The sequence below is a fragment of the Petaurus breviceps genome, unplaced genomic scaffold, assembly GCF_028583685.1.
Source record: "Petaurus breviceps papuanus isolate PSGF00001 unplaced genomic scaffold, PetGlider_PUasm1.0 90825, whole genome shotgun sequence".
NCBI lineage: Eukaryota > Metazoa > Chordata > Mammalia > Diprotodontia > Petauridae > Petaurus > Petaurus breviceps.
The window spans coordinates 1,687,857-1,705,264 of NW_027187353.1; the positions used below are offsets into that span (position 1 = coordinate 1,687,857).

General features: G+C 42.1%; 1 protein-coding gene across 1 annotated transcript in view; it reads right to left on the reverse strand.

Annotated features, from left to right (window-relative positions):
• The window catches only part of CDH23 (cadherin related 23), a 620,897-nt gene that overhangs the window by 317,260 nt on the left and 286,229 nt on the right, over window positions 1-17,408 (reverse strand). Inside the window, exon 9 of the mRNA XM_069071099.1 lies at window positions 3,679-3,757. Coding sequence (XP_068927200.1) covers window positions 3,679-3,757 — 79 coding nt within the window. The remainder of the gene's footprint in view (window positions 1-3,678; window positions 3,758-17,408) is intronic.

The window sequence follows — 17,408 nt, forward strand, 5'->3', positions numbered from 1 at the left end:
GAATGAATCCATGCATAAGGATTCCTGTTCTTGGCTGTTTTAAAATGTGACATTTTCTATTTTTATTAAATATTTCCCAATTATATATATATATATATATATATATATATATATATTTAAAGCAATTGGGGTTAAGTAACTTGTTCAAGGTTACACAGCCAGTTATTTCTGGGTGTGGTGCTGAGTATCTGAGCCCAGATTTGATCCCCAGGTCATCGCAACACTGGAGCTGGTGCTCTTACTTGCTGAGCCACCTGGCCACCCCTAAGCAATTGGGGTTAAGTAACTTGCTCAAGGTTACACGGCCAGGTGTTTCTGGGTGGGTGCTAAGTGTCTGAGCCCGGGATTCAATCCCCAGGTCGTCCCAACACTGGAGCCTGCGCTCTTACTCGCTGTGCTACCTGGCCGCCCCTCCCAATTATATTTTAATCTAGTTGGGGCAGCACTCAGTAGTATCGTGGGCTTGTAGCAAGGGGGAGGGTTTGACACCTTACTCTAGGCAACTCTAAGAGTATAAACTGCAAAGAAAACACTCATTTTCATGGATAGAGTTTCCTCACCTGGGAATTTCCTTAAACCAATGAAATTAGTGATTTAGTCTGTATCCCTATTGTTGTTCAGTCATTTGCCATTTTTTGTGATCCCACTAGGGGCTTTCTTGCAAACATACTGGAGTGGTTTGCCAGTTCCTTCTCTAGCTCATGAGAAAATGTGGATGAGGAAACAGAGGCAAACAGGGTTAAGTGACTTGCCCAGGGTCACACAACTAGTAAGTGTCTGAGATCAGATTTGATCTCATGAAAATGAGTCTTCCTTCTTCCAAGTCCAGGGCCCTATTCACCGTAGCTCCACGTAGCTGCACTTTTGTATCCCTACCTATCAAACTCTGAAAAGTTTTGCATTGTCTGTCCCTGCAAAAGGGAGTCTGAGAGGGAAGAGACCCATGTGGGCTGGAAAAAAGTAGAGGAACTGAGAACTGCACATGATGGATGGGAAAAATTGGAAGTATCCTTCATATAAAGGGCTTCCATGGGCTAGATTCAGGATGGGGAGAGGCTAGGGTTCCTAGGATTAACAATTACCCTCAGACACATACTCAAATGACCCAAATTTCAGCATCATCACAGTTTGTCAGCAATTCTATGGTCTAGGTAAGAGAGCAGGAACCTGGTATAGTAAAAAGAGAACTGACCCTGGAGTCAGAAGACCTGGCTTCAGATCTTGCCTCTGATCCAATCCCTGTGTGACCTTGGGGATATAACTTAAACTCTCTGGGCTTTAGAGAGTAAATGTGGAGGCCGGGACTGGATGGTCTTTAAGGGCTTATGATTCTAAGCTCTTTGAATCTCCAGTGCTTATAACAGTGCTGAGCATATAGTAGGCATTTAATAAATGCTTGTTAAATTAATGAAGGTCCCTTGGTCCAATATGGGACAGGCTTGAAAGCAGTGTTTGTAATAAGATAATAAATGTCAACTGACTATTTTTCACTCCCTCTTGTGGCTAACTCACCCATCCACTGGTCCTCACTACCTATCAGGATGACCTGCAGATCCCTGGCTATGGAGACAAGACATAGGACGCTCTCTGCTGTATAATACCCAGGCAGGGAAAAGAGGAAAGCAGTCCAGAGCTTTTGATAAATCCTATGGTTTTTCTTTCTGACACTGCTAACACATCATCAGTGTCACAAAGCTTTCTACCCAGATACATGCGGTTCCCTGCTCTCCCTCTCCCCCACTCCATACGGCATCCTTTTAACACACAGCACTTCCTTCAATTCCAGCCACATGTCACCTTGCCCTGGGCAGCTCTTAGCTTTGTAATTTAGGAAAACAAAAAGGGTCTGCTTCCCTCTTCATTCCCTCAATGTCCCCTACCAGCTGGGGCTGGGGCCCAGGACTTCCCCAATTCCGCCAGTATCTCTGGTCCCATGACTCCCTCCAGCCCCCTAGTGAGGACCCAGAGATTCCTCAAATAGCCTTTGATCCTTCACCAGGATGACTGGTGCCTCAGAGGGTTCTCAGAGGCACCAACCACACAAAGAAATTAACATTGATGTTTTCAACACAAGGCAGGAAACCATTTGTCCAGTCCTGGGGGAAGATACAAAGTCCCTGAGGATACAGGGTATTTTCATTTTTGCTTTTACATGATCATTTCCTGGTTCATTCTTCCCCTCTGCCCCTCCCAGAACCATCTCTTCTAACAGAGGAAGGGCAGTTCATCAAGAATAACTCACTCATTAGCCAAATCTTGCAATATAGGAAGGGTTCTACCCCCATAGTCTCCCACCTTTACAAAGAAGAGAGAGGACTGCATTCTGCCTTCTCTTTTTTCTGGGCCAAAATTGGTCTTTCTAATTACACAGTGTTTAGTTTGGATTTTCTTTTGTTCTTTCAAATGATGTTATTATAGTCATCGTGTATATTGTTTTACTTGTTTTCATTTATGTCTTTTTATCTAAAGGAGACATCTTAATAAATGATTCTTGAATTGAACTGAGATTTAAACCCAGAAACCCCACTAGGCCAGTATTCAACAGGTACAGACAGATTGAGGTATGAAGAGCCCCTGGTGCTTCAGGCTCCATGGACCCTAAGAGACTTGATCCAGATTCCCTCTTCCACCCCCAGGGATGAGAAGGTAGGATGATGGAGAAGCAGACAGCCACTGTGCCTCAGAAATCAGCAGCAGCCATGGTATTCCTAGGCACTTGGCTGCTACAGGTATTGTTATGTGGGGATGCTGGTGGAGGGGAAGGTGGCAGATAGTTATCTCCTTGCACTCAAAATTGTTCCTAGTATCTGGCATCAAAGCAAATAATCCAGCCTTTTTGGCAGAGTCACTCGGAGGCTGTCATGGAACAAATGGCTGAGTGGACATTGATGCAGGGATATGCTGATGGGTGCGAGGAGAGGACAGAGCTGAGCACCTTTAGGGGGTGGTGAAAGAGGGAAAAAATTAGACAGCTAGCATCATCAGGCTCCCAGCCCTGCAAAGGATAGTGATAATCTCTCTTTGGAGCTATACCGTAGTTCTCATCTGTCCTCCAAGCCCAAAAATACTCCCTCATATGAAAAAAAAACAAACCAAATGAGACCAATGGATCAACCCAGTTGATGGCCCAGGGTGATTTCACCAGGCTGTGGGATTCCACTCCCCAGAATTTTTGCTTCAGTTGGCCACTATCTTGTCATCCCCATGCCTCTTCCCTAGCTGTTGCATCCTCATAAGGATCTCCTTGTTCTGGTTATTTATCTCCTTAGGAGTCACATACCCTGGACTAAGTAAGGGCTGCTGGTAGATATTTAACAAGGGACTCTCCAAAAAAAAAAAGGTTACAAGAAGCACTTTTAATTTTAATCTGAATTATTATCTCCATCATTTTCTTAACTAGACCATCAACAAAACAGTAAGTCAAGTCCTGATTTGTAGTGTTTGCAGATTTCTGAGTTGTAAATTCTCACACTGAAATTTTAACAATCGACTTTCTCTGTAAGAGATGCCTCCAGTACACCCCTGGGGTAGTAATACCACAGTGACTGCTCTCTACAAAGGACTATACCAACTTCTGCTCAGAACTCAGTCCAAGTGGAGTTGGAAAATCCAGTTTTCCAATAGCCCAGATTATTTACAGTAAGACAGAGGAGCTCCTCTCCACAAATACAGACTTACCTGAGACAATGGTGTAGCCAATTCCTCGAGGCCGGCCCTTATCTTGATCAACTGCTGTGATCATGCGCACTGTTGTGCCCTGCCAGAGACAAAAATAGAGGCCATGACTACCACCATTGGGGCTTCATGCCTCCTTGGTTAGCTTTCCTTCCAAGAGTTGTTCCCATTACCCATGCCAGCCAAGTCAACCCCTTGAAGGAAGAACCTCTCCCAATATTGACTGGGAAAATCCTCATGATACTGGACCAATCAGCAGAATGTCTCGGGTTTGAGGCCACATCTGCACCCTCTTTGCCCTGGGCAATAAAGCCCCAAAGTCATTGGGTAAATGTCTTCAGGAGGAGGCTAACCCTAAAAATAACTGACAAGTATAGCCCTTTAAACTTTACAAAGTGCTTCGCGCATGCGCACACACACACACACACACACACACACACACACACACTTTCAGCTGATTGTAATGGGAATAGGGAATGGGCTTTGGATTCTGCATATCATAGAAAAGGAAGCAGAGACTCAGAAGTTAAATGACTAGTCCGTGGTCACAAAATTGGTATTAGATGCTGGATTTAAAGCCAGGACTCTCCTAGCACCAAATGCAGCAATCTTTCTATTATACTAGCCTGACTCCTCTCTTTCCTCTCCAACATCCATCCCCACCTCCCATCTCCTTACAGTTCAACAAGTCACACAGGGGAGGGCTTGAAGAGGAAACACCTGGGTTCTACTCTTGTATATGCTACCAAAACTTTACAGAGCCTTAGGCTGGTCATTGTGCCTTCTGGAACTTCACCAGTATATATAGAAATAGAGAAATTTCTTCAAATAAATAATATTTTACCAAAATTACCAAAACCGAATGCTGCTTCTCTAAAAAGGACTATGATATGAGAGAGATGGGGGTATCTGACAAAGAATTCAAAAGACCCATTTGGACCAATGTACAGGAGATGGGAGGGGGAGAGTGCAAACAAAGAAGAATTTTAAAAGAATGTCACAAACCTCCACAAATAGTATCTGGAAGGTTGAAGCTCAGAAGAAGCCGAGCTGTGTGAAAAGTGCTAAGCATACCAAAAGAGATTTTTAAACCTCACCTATATTTAGAGCAAGAAGAGTGAGATGGGTATTAGTCTCATGGCTTGAGGGAGATAGTATGAAGAGAAATCAGAAAAAGCGTAGTAAAGGCTGGTTGAATTGAAAGAAGGTGGAACCACTCCACTCCTGTTTGGTTTCTAGCTTTTTTACTGGAAAAAATTATCTTCAAAATGAAAAAGACAGAATGTGCTGTTGTCACTCAGTTGTGTCCAACTGTCCATGATCCAACGGACTCTAGAGTGCCGGGCCATTCTGTTCTCCACTATCTCCCAAAGGCTGCCCAAGCTCATGTTCATTGCTTCCAAGGAGGATGGAACAAAGATAGATAAAATGGAATTGAAGTCCAAGATAGGTGAAGGAATGTGAAGAAAGCATTTAATTGCTTTTGAATTAGTTCTAGAGAGTAAGATGCGTTTCATATCTAGGCATTGAAAAAATAAAATGTGCAATCATCAAACCACTCTATGGAATCTTTGATTAATAATAATTGAGGTGTTCCAGTAGAAAAGAAAAGAAAATAGGGTCCCAATTTTAAAAAATAGGAAAAAACCAGATTGCAGAGACTACCAACCAATGAGCTTAACTTCAATCTTTGGCAAAAATATCAATGTCATCAAGTAGATGGTTTAAGAGCACTTGGAAAAGATTTTGGTGACTATTTGGTGGAACAACACAGATTAGTAAGGAGCAGTTAATACCAAATTAATCTCCATTCTTTTTCTAAGAGGTTACTAGGATTGTTGAACAATGAAATACTATAGACACAGTATATCGACTTCAGCAAGACATTTGACAAAATCAAGACACTTTTGTTAAAAGTCTGAAAATATGGACTGAACAACTGCTCAGTCTAGAAGAATCAAAGCTTGTTGAACAACCACACCTAAAAAATAATTAATGAATCAACATTAATCCTGAGGTTCCAACACAAGTTATGGGGATTTCTACTTGGTTCCATCCAATTCAACAACTTCATCATTGCCTTGATTTGAAGACCTAGAAAGCAAGTGTATCCAATCTGTTGATGAGGCAAAGCTCGAAGGGAAAATTAGAAGACAGAATCAATATTCAAAAAGATCTTGAAAGGATAGAATAAATTTGAAGAGATTAAATGTAATGGTGATAAATACATTTTAGTTTCCAAAAAATCAACTGCCCACTACAGGACTGGAAAGACTGATACAAACAATAGTTTATGTGAGAAAGTCAGAAGCATTTCAGTTGACTATGAACTCAATATGAGTCAACGATATGATGTAGCCAGCCCAAGACTAATATAACTTAAGACTATATTAATAGAATAGACAGCTAAGTGGCACCATAGTGGATAGAGAACTGGACTTGGAGTCAGGAAGATTCATCTTCCTGAGTTCAAATCTGGCCTCAGACACTTAACAGCTGTGTGACCCTGAGCAAGTCACTCAACCCTGTTTGCCTCAGTTTCCTCATCTGTAAAATGAGCTGGAGAAGGAAAGGGCAAACCACTCCAGTATTTTCTCCAAGAAAATCCTAACCATGGAGAATCAGACATGGCTGAAATGACTGAATAACAACAATATTAATAGAAGTATGGTGTCTCTTTTAAGGGAGATGATAAACCTACTATACTTTATAGTGCTCAGCCTATACCTGCAATGCCACAATCAGTTCTGAGTTCCATACTTTAAAAGTGTCATTGAGAAGAAACTAGTGAATGTCTGGAAGATGGTGAAGGGTCTGGAATGCACGTTATTTTCAAAGCAATTCAATTTGATTCTAGAAGCACTATATTTGCATGAGGAATAGAAAAGTGGATTCTTAGCTCAGTGAAGACTAAAGGGTGTATGATAAACAACCAGAGGGCAGAACTAGGTTCCAGGAGCAGAAGTTACTAGGAAATAAATTTTGTAATTTATGTATTTATGTAAATTATGTAATTAAGTAAATTATGGCTCAGTGTAAAGAAGCTGAAAGGGACCTTAGAGGTCATCTCATTCAACTCATCCATTTTACAGATGAGAAAACTGACTCCCAGAAGAGTCAAGTCCCTGAAGTGACTTGTTCATGATCACACAAGTAATAAATGGCAGAGCTAGAATTTGAACCCAGGTCCTCTGACTCCAAATCTAAGCGTTCTGTCTGCTGCACCACACTGCCTAGTGCTGACACAAAAATGGACGGGGCTACCTTGTGAGGTGGTGAGCTCTCTGTCCTTGTAAGCATTTAAGGAGAGATGAGGAGACCAGGGACATCGTAGAGGTAATTAGTGTGTTGTTTGGAATGTGAGACCCAGCATCTCCTAATTCAAGTCACTTCCAACTCCATGACTTGAATATAAAAAGTGGGAAAGAGTTAGCTAAGTCATAGAAGTCATTAGGAATTTTCTAGGGCCTGAGAGAAGCAGGACAGACACCTTAGCTCCGTTATTGCCCTAACAGTTAAATGCCATCATCAAACCAAACAGACAGTAAAACTGACAATGGGGCAGGCTGCTATAGCAGTAACCACAGAGCCCAATCAAAATGGCCCCATGGTCAAGAATGCAATGATTTGGGTAAGAACCGATGGGGATCCAAGGGAGGTGGCCCCAGTGGCTGAATTCTCCATCTCCGCATGCTAGCCTTTGCTCTCTCCCCAGACATCAGACACACTAGTCCTCTACCACAATTAATGCCCTGTGCACTGCATTTATAACCCCTCGCTCCTATGTTTGTATTGGTTTATGGAGAACGAACCAGGAGGCATTCCTTTCTCCCTCAGGGAGAATGTCAGCAGAAGTATTTGCATAACTAATAAGGGCGCCCAGGAGGCCCTGGCAGCCTTGTGTCAATGTCATCATCTATCAGTCGAAGGCTGGAACAGAATGTTCCTATCCAATACACAGTTCACCCTTCAGGCCTCCTCCTCCCACTGTTCTGACTGAATTTCTAGGCTGATGATACTGACTCGCCTTAACATCAGTCCTTATGTCCTGAGTGATGTGCCAATTAAAGGAGAAGGCCAAACTACCAATGAACAGAAACTTCTGGCAAAAGAGCAAGGATCCTCCCCATCTCTGGACTGGGATTCCCCAAAACTGAGAGCTGAATCTAAGCTAGGATATTTTCTGCCTTTGTGATTCTGGTCAAGTGACTTTATTTCTAGGGGCCTCGGTTTCTCAACTCTGAGATTAGGGGATTGGACTAGATCAGGGGTTCCTAACTTGGGGATGCACAAACTTGTTTCTTTATGAAATATTTTAATAACTTTACTTCAATATAATTGATTGTAGTTTGATGTATTTTATTTTGTGCCTTTAAAAACATCATTTTGAGAAAGTGCATATAAACTTCCTCATATTACCAAAGGGGCCCATAGCAAAAAGAAGGTGAAGAATCCCAGGTTTTGGTGATTTCTAAAACTCCTTCCCATTAGAAATATATGATCCTTGAACCCTATCACCAAGATGAGAAGAGGTTAATGTCCATGACTGAGTTTTACTCTATCCCTACTTTCTATATTCCTCAGTTTCACCAGCTTTTTTATGACTTGAGAGATGGTCCTATTTTGCTACAAACTTCCTGCGCTAACCTTCACCTTGGTGGGACCAAAATACTGGTCTCTTCTTACAAAGAAATCTCCTTTACACTCAGTTTGGCTGTGACAAAGGGGTTTTCAGAAGGAATTTGTATTAATGATAAAACATGAGGAAAACAAAACCCAAAAGCCCCTTCACAACACACAAAAGCATAAAAAATGTATGACCTTAGAGAAGATAGATTCTGTACTTAGTCAAAGTCCAACCACAGAGTACCTTGGCTGATGTGGCTTATGGGACACCTATCTTCCTAGCTACTGTCCCCTGATTCAAGCTTGTCTAGGAAATCCCACTCATAAGCCACCTTGTACATTTTTTGGGTGGTTCCCCTTTCACTTTTTCTTTGGCCCTTTCTCCCCAATTGTAGCCCCCTTGGGAGGATAAAAGATTAAAAATAGCTAAAGGCTCACCCAATTCATAGAGAAAGGAACCATTAGAATTCAATAGATTATATTTGTCAGAACTGATGTCAGAGCCAGTATTTTTCAATAAGGCTTTTCCTCCCCTCCTGTAATATACAAAGGGTCATCTTCCCATTGGGTTTCCTCAATTCAATTTAATAAGAATAAGTACTCAATCAATCATCAAGTATTTATTAAGTATCTACTATATGTCAGGCACTGCCTAGGCACTGGGGATTTTAAGCACAAAGAATGAAACGATCCCACTTATAACGTATTTGTGCATACAAAGACAAAAATGAAGCCATATCTGCCCTTTAGTAGCTTATGATCAATGTGGGCTGAGGGATGTGTGGGAGGAGGGCAAGAGGCAGATAGTTATGTAACTATAATATACATATATATTTGTAGAAGGGTTAATGATTAGAAGGCATGAGGAAAAATTTCATTTAGGAGCAGACAACCGACGAGAACCTTCAATAGAGCTAAGGAGGTGGAGATATGGAGAGAATATTTTGGCCACAGGAGGAAGCTTGTACAAAGGCACAGATGGGAGAGAATGTTGAGTGTGTGGAGGGGCAGGGAATCCAGTTGTCTGGAAGGAGCTCATCAAAAGGGCCAGGTTGGCTTGTAAGCACCTAGTCAGCCCATGGGGCCAAGTATCCAGGGACTGAGAAAGTGCAAACAGCCATTTTTTCATCCTTTTCCTTCTGCCTCTGGAGAAGGCCCTGATCCCAACTAGGGGAGTTCTATCCTGCCCAATTCAGGTTCCTTTCTACTAGTCCTTAAAAGTAGGATGGTTATAATAAAGGAAACTAGTAGTTACTTCTACCGGGAGAAGGGCAAGGCCTGGAGGTGAGAATGAAAACTGCACTAACCTGTATCCCATTTAAAAAATGTTAATTGAAGGAGGTGGGATTGGGGAAGATCCAAACCTCTATCCACTCAGTGTGGTCTATACCCAATATTAGATCAAGAACGCCTTGAGAGCAAGGTCCTGGCCTTTCACTTTATTTGTGTACACACTAACCAGAGAATAGCATATTCAGGGAGTCATTTGAATAATACATACTCTGCTATGCTATGCTATATAACTATATAATATTTATACTACACTATATATGTCATATATACTATAATATATAACACACTATATAATTATTACATAAAATGTATATATAAAATAAAAATTATTTTTATATCGTTAATTAACTTATATAATTATATATCATATAATATAAGTAAACATAATTTTGCATGATTGATATATAGTCAGAATTTAATAAGCTCTTACTACGGGCATGGGACAGAGCACAGGATCATGTGCCAGAAAGAGAATGGATATAGGACAGCCAATGATATCCAGGGATGGGCAGAAATCATATTAGCCACAGAAGACTTCAAAGAGCTTCCTAATACTCTCACCAGCTGTGAGAGAGCCCATTCTTACAATGATTATAATAAAGTACCTTCTGAGCTTCAGTCATCTAGTCTAGTTGTATCAAACTGAAATCTTAAAAGGCAACTTAGAAAATCACAAATTAAGATCATCTATGTTGTATTGTAAGGCAAGTAGGTGGTGAAGTGGATAGAGCATTGGGTCTGGAGTCAGGAAGACTCTTCTTTATAAGTTCAAATCTGGCCTCAGACATTTACTAGCTGTGTGACCCTGGGCCAGTCACTTAACCCTGTTTGCCTCAGTTTCCTCATCTGTAAAATATGCTGGAGAAGGAAATGGTAAACCACTCCAGTATCTTTGCCAAGACAACCCCAAATGGGGTCACTGAGAATCTGAAATGACTGAATGACAACAAATGTTGTATTGTATTTTTATATATTTGGTTAAATATTTCCCAATTGCATTTTAATCTGGCTCTAGCCACACTTGGGAGGTTTGCTGGTGTGATCTCAAATCTGATACCTCCAATCTAGTCTAATGCCTCTCGTTTGACAGGTGAAGAAATAGAACCCCAAGAAGTAAAGTGATTAGCTCAAACTCTATATGGCTCATGAGCTGGGACTATGTGTCAGCCTCTTGATTCTTGATCTGCAGGGTTCTATACAGGTTTTCCAGGGTGTGGTCAGGAAATTCAGGGAATCAGGTGGCTATTTCAACTAGGAAAGGACGATTAGAGGACAAGGATGGAAGCTTGTGATGGGAAACATACCTGTGCTGCGGCAAGCAGGATCTGATGATCTCCTGACAAAGTTTGGGGTTTCTTTCCTTTTTTTTGTAAATAAATCCATTTTTAATAAAAACCTTGAGCTTTTAATACAGGTACAGTCAGACAGGCTAGAGATATTATAGGAAGGAATTATCTGGGAGGAGTGGATGCTCCTGGGAACATGAAGTACTTGTTTCAGTTTCTAAATTATTATTTCTTCAATATACTGACATTTATTTCTAAAGGCAGGGAGAAGGGAAAGCCCTCTCTGACTATGGGGCTGGACAATATACTCTGCTGATTCCTGGAGTAGACTACAGCCCGGGGGGGCCTGGAGGGTCATAACCAGGGGAAAGATGAGAAGCAGAAACAAATTGAGGTAGAGGGCTTGGGGTAGTGGTTTGGAGATTTCCTGGATCCCTTGTTTTACAGCTTAGCATAGTGGGGATATATATTCAGTCTGGTCCTCTCACACTAAATAAACAGATTGCTGGGAAGATGGATGCCCCTTTGAAACGCTCAAGGTGTAGGGAATCTTTTAGAATGTAAGTTTCATTAGGGAAATCAGTCATCAAATATTTGCCAAGTAGTTACAATGTGTCAGGCATGGTACAAGGAAAGACAAAAGACGTCCTTGTCCTCAGGTAGCTCATATTCTAATAGGAAGGGGGAATGCAAATAAGGAGGTGTATAAAAGAAGGTAATTTCAGTGAGAAGGTGCTAGCATGGGGTTGGGAAAGATCTACAGAAAGTAGAATCTGAAGTGAGTTTTTAGGTAAGCCAGGGAAGTTAGGAGTAGAGGGTGAGGAGGGAAGGGATTCTAGGCATGAGGGACAGCCAGTGCAAATGCACAGATGTGGGAAATGGACTGTTGTGTGTGTGAAGAACAGCAAGCTGACTGGTGTAACTACATCACGAGTGGCTGGAGGGAGGTAAAAGACTGGAATTGTGGGAAAGGAGTTGAAATGATAAACAGAGGATTTCGTATTTAATCTTGGATGGTCCTCCAAGCTACTTTCGTCTATCCTCAAAGGGACCCACTAGAGTTTATAAGGGGGGAGTCATACTAGAGAAATCACTTTGGCAGTTGAGTGGAGAATGGACTAGACTGGGGAAATGCCTGTGACGGACATCAGTTAGAAGGCAAGTAGTCCAGACGAGAGGTGTTGAGGACCTGTACTAGGTTGTGGTTATATGAGTGGACACAAGGGGACATCTACAAGATCTGATATGGGGGGGAGGGGTTGGTGCAAATGAGGAGTCTAGGATGACACCAAGATTGTAAACTTGGAGGATTGGGAGGAAGATCATGCTCCTGACAATCACAGGAAAGTTGGGAAGGGGAGAGAGCTTTCAGGGAAATATAATGAGTTCTGTTTTAGCCATGCTGAGTTTGAGATACCTGTCAAATATCAAATGAGAGGCAGATAGGTGGCACAGTGCATAGAGTACAGGACTTGGAGTCAAAAAGAACCGAGTCTGAATCCTGCCTCGAAAACTTACCAGTTCTGTGACCCTAGGACAATCACTTAATCTTTCCTGGCCTCAGTTTCCTCATTTGTCAAATGTATCTAAAAGAACCTAGCAGGGTTATGAGAATCAAATGAGATAACCCATGTAAAATGTTTTGCAAACCTGGAAGTTTTATACAAACATTAGTGATTATGATGATGCTGAAGTCCAAAAAGCAGCTAGATATGCAAGATGGAGCTTGGGAGAGATACTAGAGGTGGAAATCATCTGCATAAAGACAACATAATTGAAACTATGGAAGCTGCTGAGAAAGAGAGACAAAGACAGAGACAGAGAAAGAGAGAGAGAGGGAAAGAAAGAGAGGGAGGGAGGGAGAGAGAGCACTTTGGGGGACCCCCATGGTTGGTGAACATGACCCGGATAAAGATCCAGCAAAGGAGATTGAGAAAGAGTGGTTAGACAGATAGTAGGAGAACCAGGAGAGATAGAGAAAAAGTAGTGTCATCCAGGAAGCATGAATGAGAGCATCAAAAGCTGCTGCAAGAGGTCAAGAAGGAAGAGGAGTGAAGAAAGGCCATTGAAATAGGCCAGTAAGAGATGATTGTTAACTTTAAGAAAAGCAGTTTCATCTGAATAATGGGAGGTCAGAAAGCCAGATTATGAAAGACTTGAAGTGAGTGAGATGAGAGGAGTGGAGGCACCTGTAGAATTCTCAAGAAATTTGACCAAGAAGAGGAGGAGAGATACAGGATGATAGCTAACATGACTGGCTAGATCAAATGAGTGACTTCTAAGGGTGGGTGAACCATGAACATGCTTATAGGCAGCAGTGGAGATGCCAGTAGATAGATAGATAGAGTGAAGATAAAAGAAAGTGGGGATTGATAGAGGGGACAGTTTGTTAGTGAAGGTGCGAGGGGATGGGATCAAAGGTATCCTAACTCAGTGTTAGTATTTTTCTCTGGTTGCATGTACATATGGAGGGAGTAATAAATGGCAGGGAAGGGTAATGGTAATGTATTTGGGGGTGGGGCGGCTCTCTAACTTTCCAGCCATTTTTCTTTTCCTTTCTTCACCTCTTTTTCCTTCCTTCCTTCCTTCCTTCCTTCCTTCCTTCCTTCCTTCCTTCCTCCTTCCCTTCCCTCCTTTTCTTCCCGGCTCCATTTTTTCTAACCTGGGCCAGTTCTTTTCTCCCTAAGCAGCCTGGTGGCCCTCAAGTGCTAGAAGCTCACCATACTGGTGAGTGCACATACCCAACCAGCTTTAGTCCTACTGCAGCTCAAACAAGTCTCAGCCACCCCAGGTGCAAGGACTACCACATAGGCATGGACCAGCACACTTAGCTTCCATCCATACTCCATGTTAACTCCTCTTTGAGTGCTTTATGTTCCAGGTACAATGGACTGCCAGCATTTTCCCACACTCCAAGTGCTAGTTCTCACCTCTACATTTCCCCAGGTTATGTATCCCTCATTCCTCAAATGTGCTCACCCATCATTGCCTCCTTTCACCATCTTCCTTTTGGGCTCTCTTCAGACGCACCTTTCTGCAGGAAGCCTTCCCTGATCCTTCCACTGGCCAGAGCTCTCTTCTTCCAAACCCCTTCTATCATGTCTGTGCCTGTTGCATCTTCCTCCCCACAGACTATAAACTCCCAGAGGGCAGGTACTTCTGGGTTTTTGTTATTATCTGCCCCCCTTTTACATATTGTCAATATTCAAATATGTGTTGAACATAATGGAATGCTTAAGATTCCTCTCTATCAAATACGGGCATCCTTCAGAACAGCAGCAGGATTTGGGAGGGGGCTCGGAGAGGAAGCAGTGAAGTTCTCTTCTAGGACCTATTTCCTCTTCTTCCACACTTCATCTATACTCATCTTATACATGTAACTATGAGAATAGTCTTCCTATCTACTCTCTTCCTTTCCCCTGCTTCTATTACTGGATTAAGCACTTGAAAGGTGAACCTACAGTCCCATGACGGGGTGGGAGGAGTCCCCTAAGAGGGAGGAGGGAGAGGGATGGGGCAAGAGAGCCAGCGGGGGCTTCTGAGAGCTGCCACAGCAGATTCGGAGGCAGAAAATCCTATTTCTCAGTCCTTCATTCCAGTCAATTCCAGTCAAAGGGCTGATAGAATCAGCTGGCAGGAATTTGCTGCCGTCTATCCGCTCTTTTCGCCTTCTATCGCCCCTGCGCTGACGGGCAGGCTGACATGCTGCTGCTCGAGTGAGGAAATTAAAATTTGATGCAATAATCCCAAATAAGAAGGATTTTATTAGGTAATATATACACTTTAGATTAGGCATTCTCACCTGATACAGAGATAGAGAAACACAGACATGCTGGGAGCCACAGATAAAAAGGGAGGATGAGAGACAGTGGTGGAAGGGTCTGTGAAGCCTTCTCGCTAACTGCAGCTGGGATGGAAATGCAGGGTGTCCTACTCCCTCATGGAGAGGACACTATGTTGGCTCGGAGACCAGACCGTGTCTAATTCAGGGCTCTGAACTTTAAAAAGGCTTGTGGAAGAGTGCAGGAGGGCAATGGAACTGTTGAAATAAGATGATATCACATAGGCAAAGCACTGCTTGTTCATTAATATTTTGGCGATGATGATGGTGATTATGGGTAAATCAGGCTCTGAGGAAATTGCCAAAGAAATTAGCAATCTTGAAGGGACTATTTTCTCTGTATGACCAGGGACTATTTTTTGCATTCTTTACACCTTCAGCACTTAGCCCAATGCCTGGTCACATAGAAGGCACTTAATAAATACTAGGTGATTGATCTATTGACTTATGTGGAAAAACCTGGGGATGGGGAGATGTGGAATTGAAATACCTTTTTGCAAATGGAGCCGGGGAGAGGAAACATTGTTGCTCTAGGAGTAAATGTCTTCCTAAGGGACTCTAAAACTGTCTTTCCAGCTGCCCAGGGAACCAGCAATGGCTGTCTAGGGAGTATCTAAAATGCCTTAAATTTAGCATTGCATCAGCCAGACTTAGTAAAAGGAATTCCTTGACTTGTCCACTACTTGACCAAAAAGCTCTGCGGGCACCAGGGGCCAGAAGAGAGCTATAGATGTCTAACATTGAGGACTTAGGGCTGATCCCTCAGGAATGGGAGGTTCTGTCACAATATAATATAATAAGCATTTATGAAGCACCTACTATGTGCTGGGGATTGTGCTAAGCACTTGGGATACAAATATGGAAAATAAAGACAAATCCTGCTTCCTCCTCTTCCCCTCCCTCCTCCTCCTCTTCCTCCCTTTCCTCTTTCTCCTCCCCTTTCTTCTCCTCCTCCTCCTTCTCCCCCTCTTCCTTTTCCTCTTCCTACTCCTCCTTCTCTTTCTCCCTTCACTCCCCCTTTTCTTCCTCCTCCTCAACTCCTGTCCTTAGCTTCTTTCCAGACATGAGGAACTATGGGTATGTGACAGTGCATTTAATGATGTCAGACTTTAAAAATTCTGTTTAGTTTTGCAGAACTTTTCTCTTCCCTTCCCCCTTAAAATTCTTTTTTTACAAAGGATAGTCTCTGGAAGAAGTAGAGAGAGATGTATTGCAAAGTTTAGTTTATAGAAAAGCAAAAGAAATAAATAAAATTTATTTTACAAAACTGGTTTATATGGAAAACTTAAGAAGGGTTTGGAGGACAGAGGGCTGCCTCTGAGTCAGGAGTCATAGAACTGGAGAGTCAGAAGAGATTTTTGTGGGCATATGGTCCAACATATCCACAAAAAGCATCCCTTCCATAAACACCTGGAGAATGGCCACCCAACCGCTGCTTGAAGACCTGTAGCTCCAATTGTCAGTGAGTTTTTCCCTTGACATTGCGATTACATTTGTGTCTTGGTGACTTTCACTCTTTGCTCCTGAGCTCTGCCCTAAGTGGTGCAGCAGTTAAGAGTGCTGGAGTCAGGAAAGACCTGAGTTCAAATCTGGATTCAGACACTTATTACCTACATAACCCTGGGTAAGTCACATCACCTCTGTCTGCCACAGTTTCCTTAATTGTAAAATGGGTATAATAACTGCACCCATATCCTAGAGTTATTGTGGGGACCAAATAAGATAATAATCATAAAGTCCTTAGCACAATGCCTAGCATACAGTAGATGCTTAATAAATCCTCATTTTCTTGGAAAATGATGTTGGAGAAGATGTGGGAAAGTTGGAACACTAAATCATTGTTGGTGGAGTTGTGAGTTGATCCAACCCTTCTGGAGAGCAATTTGGAATTATGCCCAAAGGGCTATAAAAATATACATACCCTTTGACCCAGCAATACCACTTCTAGGGCTATATCCCAAAGAAATCATAAAAATGGAAAAAGGACCCACATATACAAAAATATTTATAGCAGCTCTTTTTGTGGTGGTAAAGAAATGGAAATTGAGGGGACGTCCATCAACTGGGGAATGACTGAACAAGTTGTGATGTATGAATGTAATGGAATACTATTATGTTATAAGAAATGATGAACAGACAGACTTCAGAAAAACCTGGAAAGACTTATATAAATTTATGCTGAATGAAATTAGAAGAACCAGGAAGACACAATACACAGTAACAGTCATAGTGTGCGATGACTGATTTTGATAGACTTAGCCCTTCTAAGCAATGCAAGAACCTAAAACAATTCCACCTAGATGGAAAACACCACTCACATATACAGAAAGAACTATGGAGTCCAAATGCAAAGCGAAGCTGACTCTTTTCTTTTCTTTTTCCTTTCTCATAGTTCCTCCTATTCATTCTGGTTTTTCTATACAACATGAATAACATGAAAGTATGTTTAATGTGAATGTATGTGTAGAGCCTATGTCAGATTGAATGCCATCTTGGAGAGGGAGTAAGGAGCAGAGGGGAAGAAAATTTAAAACTTATGGAAGTGAATGTTGAAAACTAAAAATGAATAAATTAACTTTAGAGAAAAATAAATCCTTATTTTCTCCCTCCCTCTCTCCCTTCCTCCCTTCTTCCTTTCCTTTCCTTCCTTCCTTCCTTCCTTCCTTCCTTCCTTCCTTCCTTCCTTC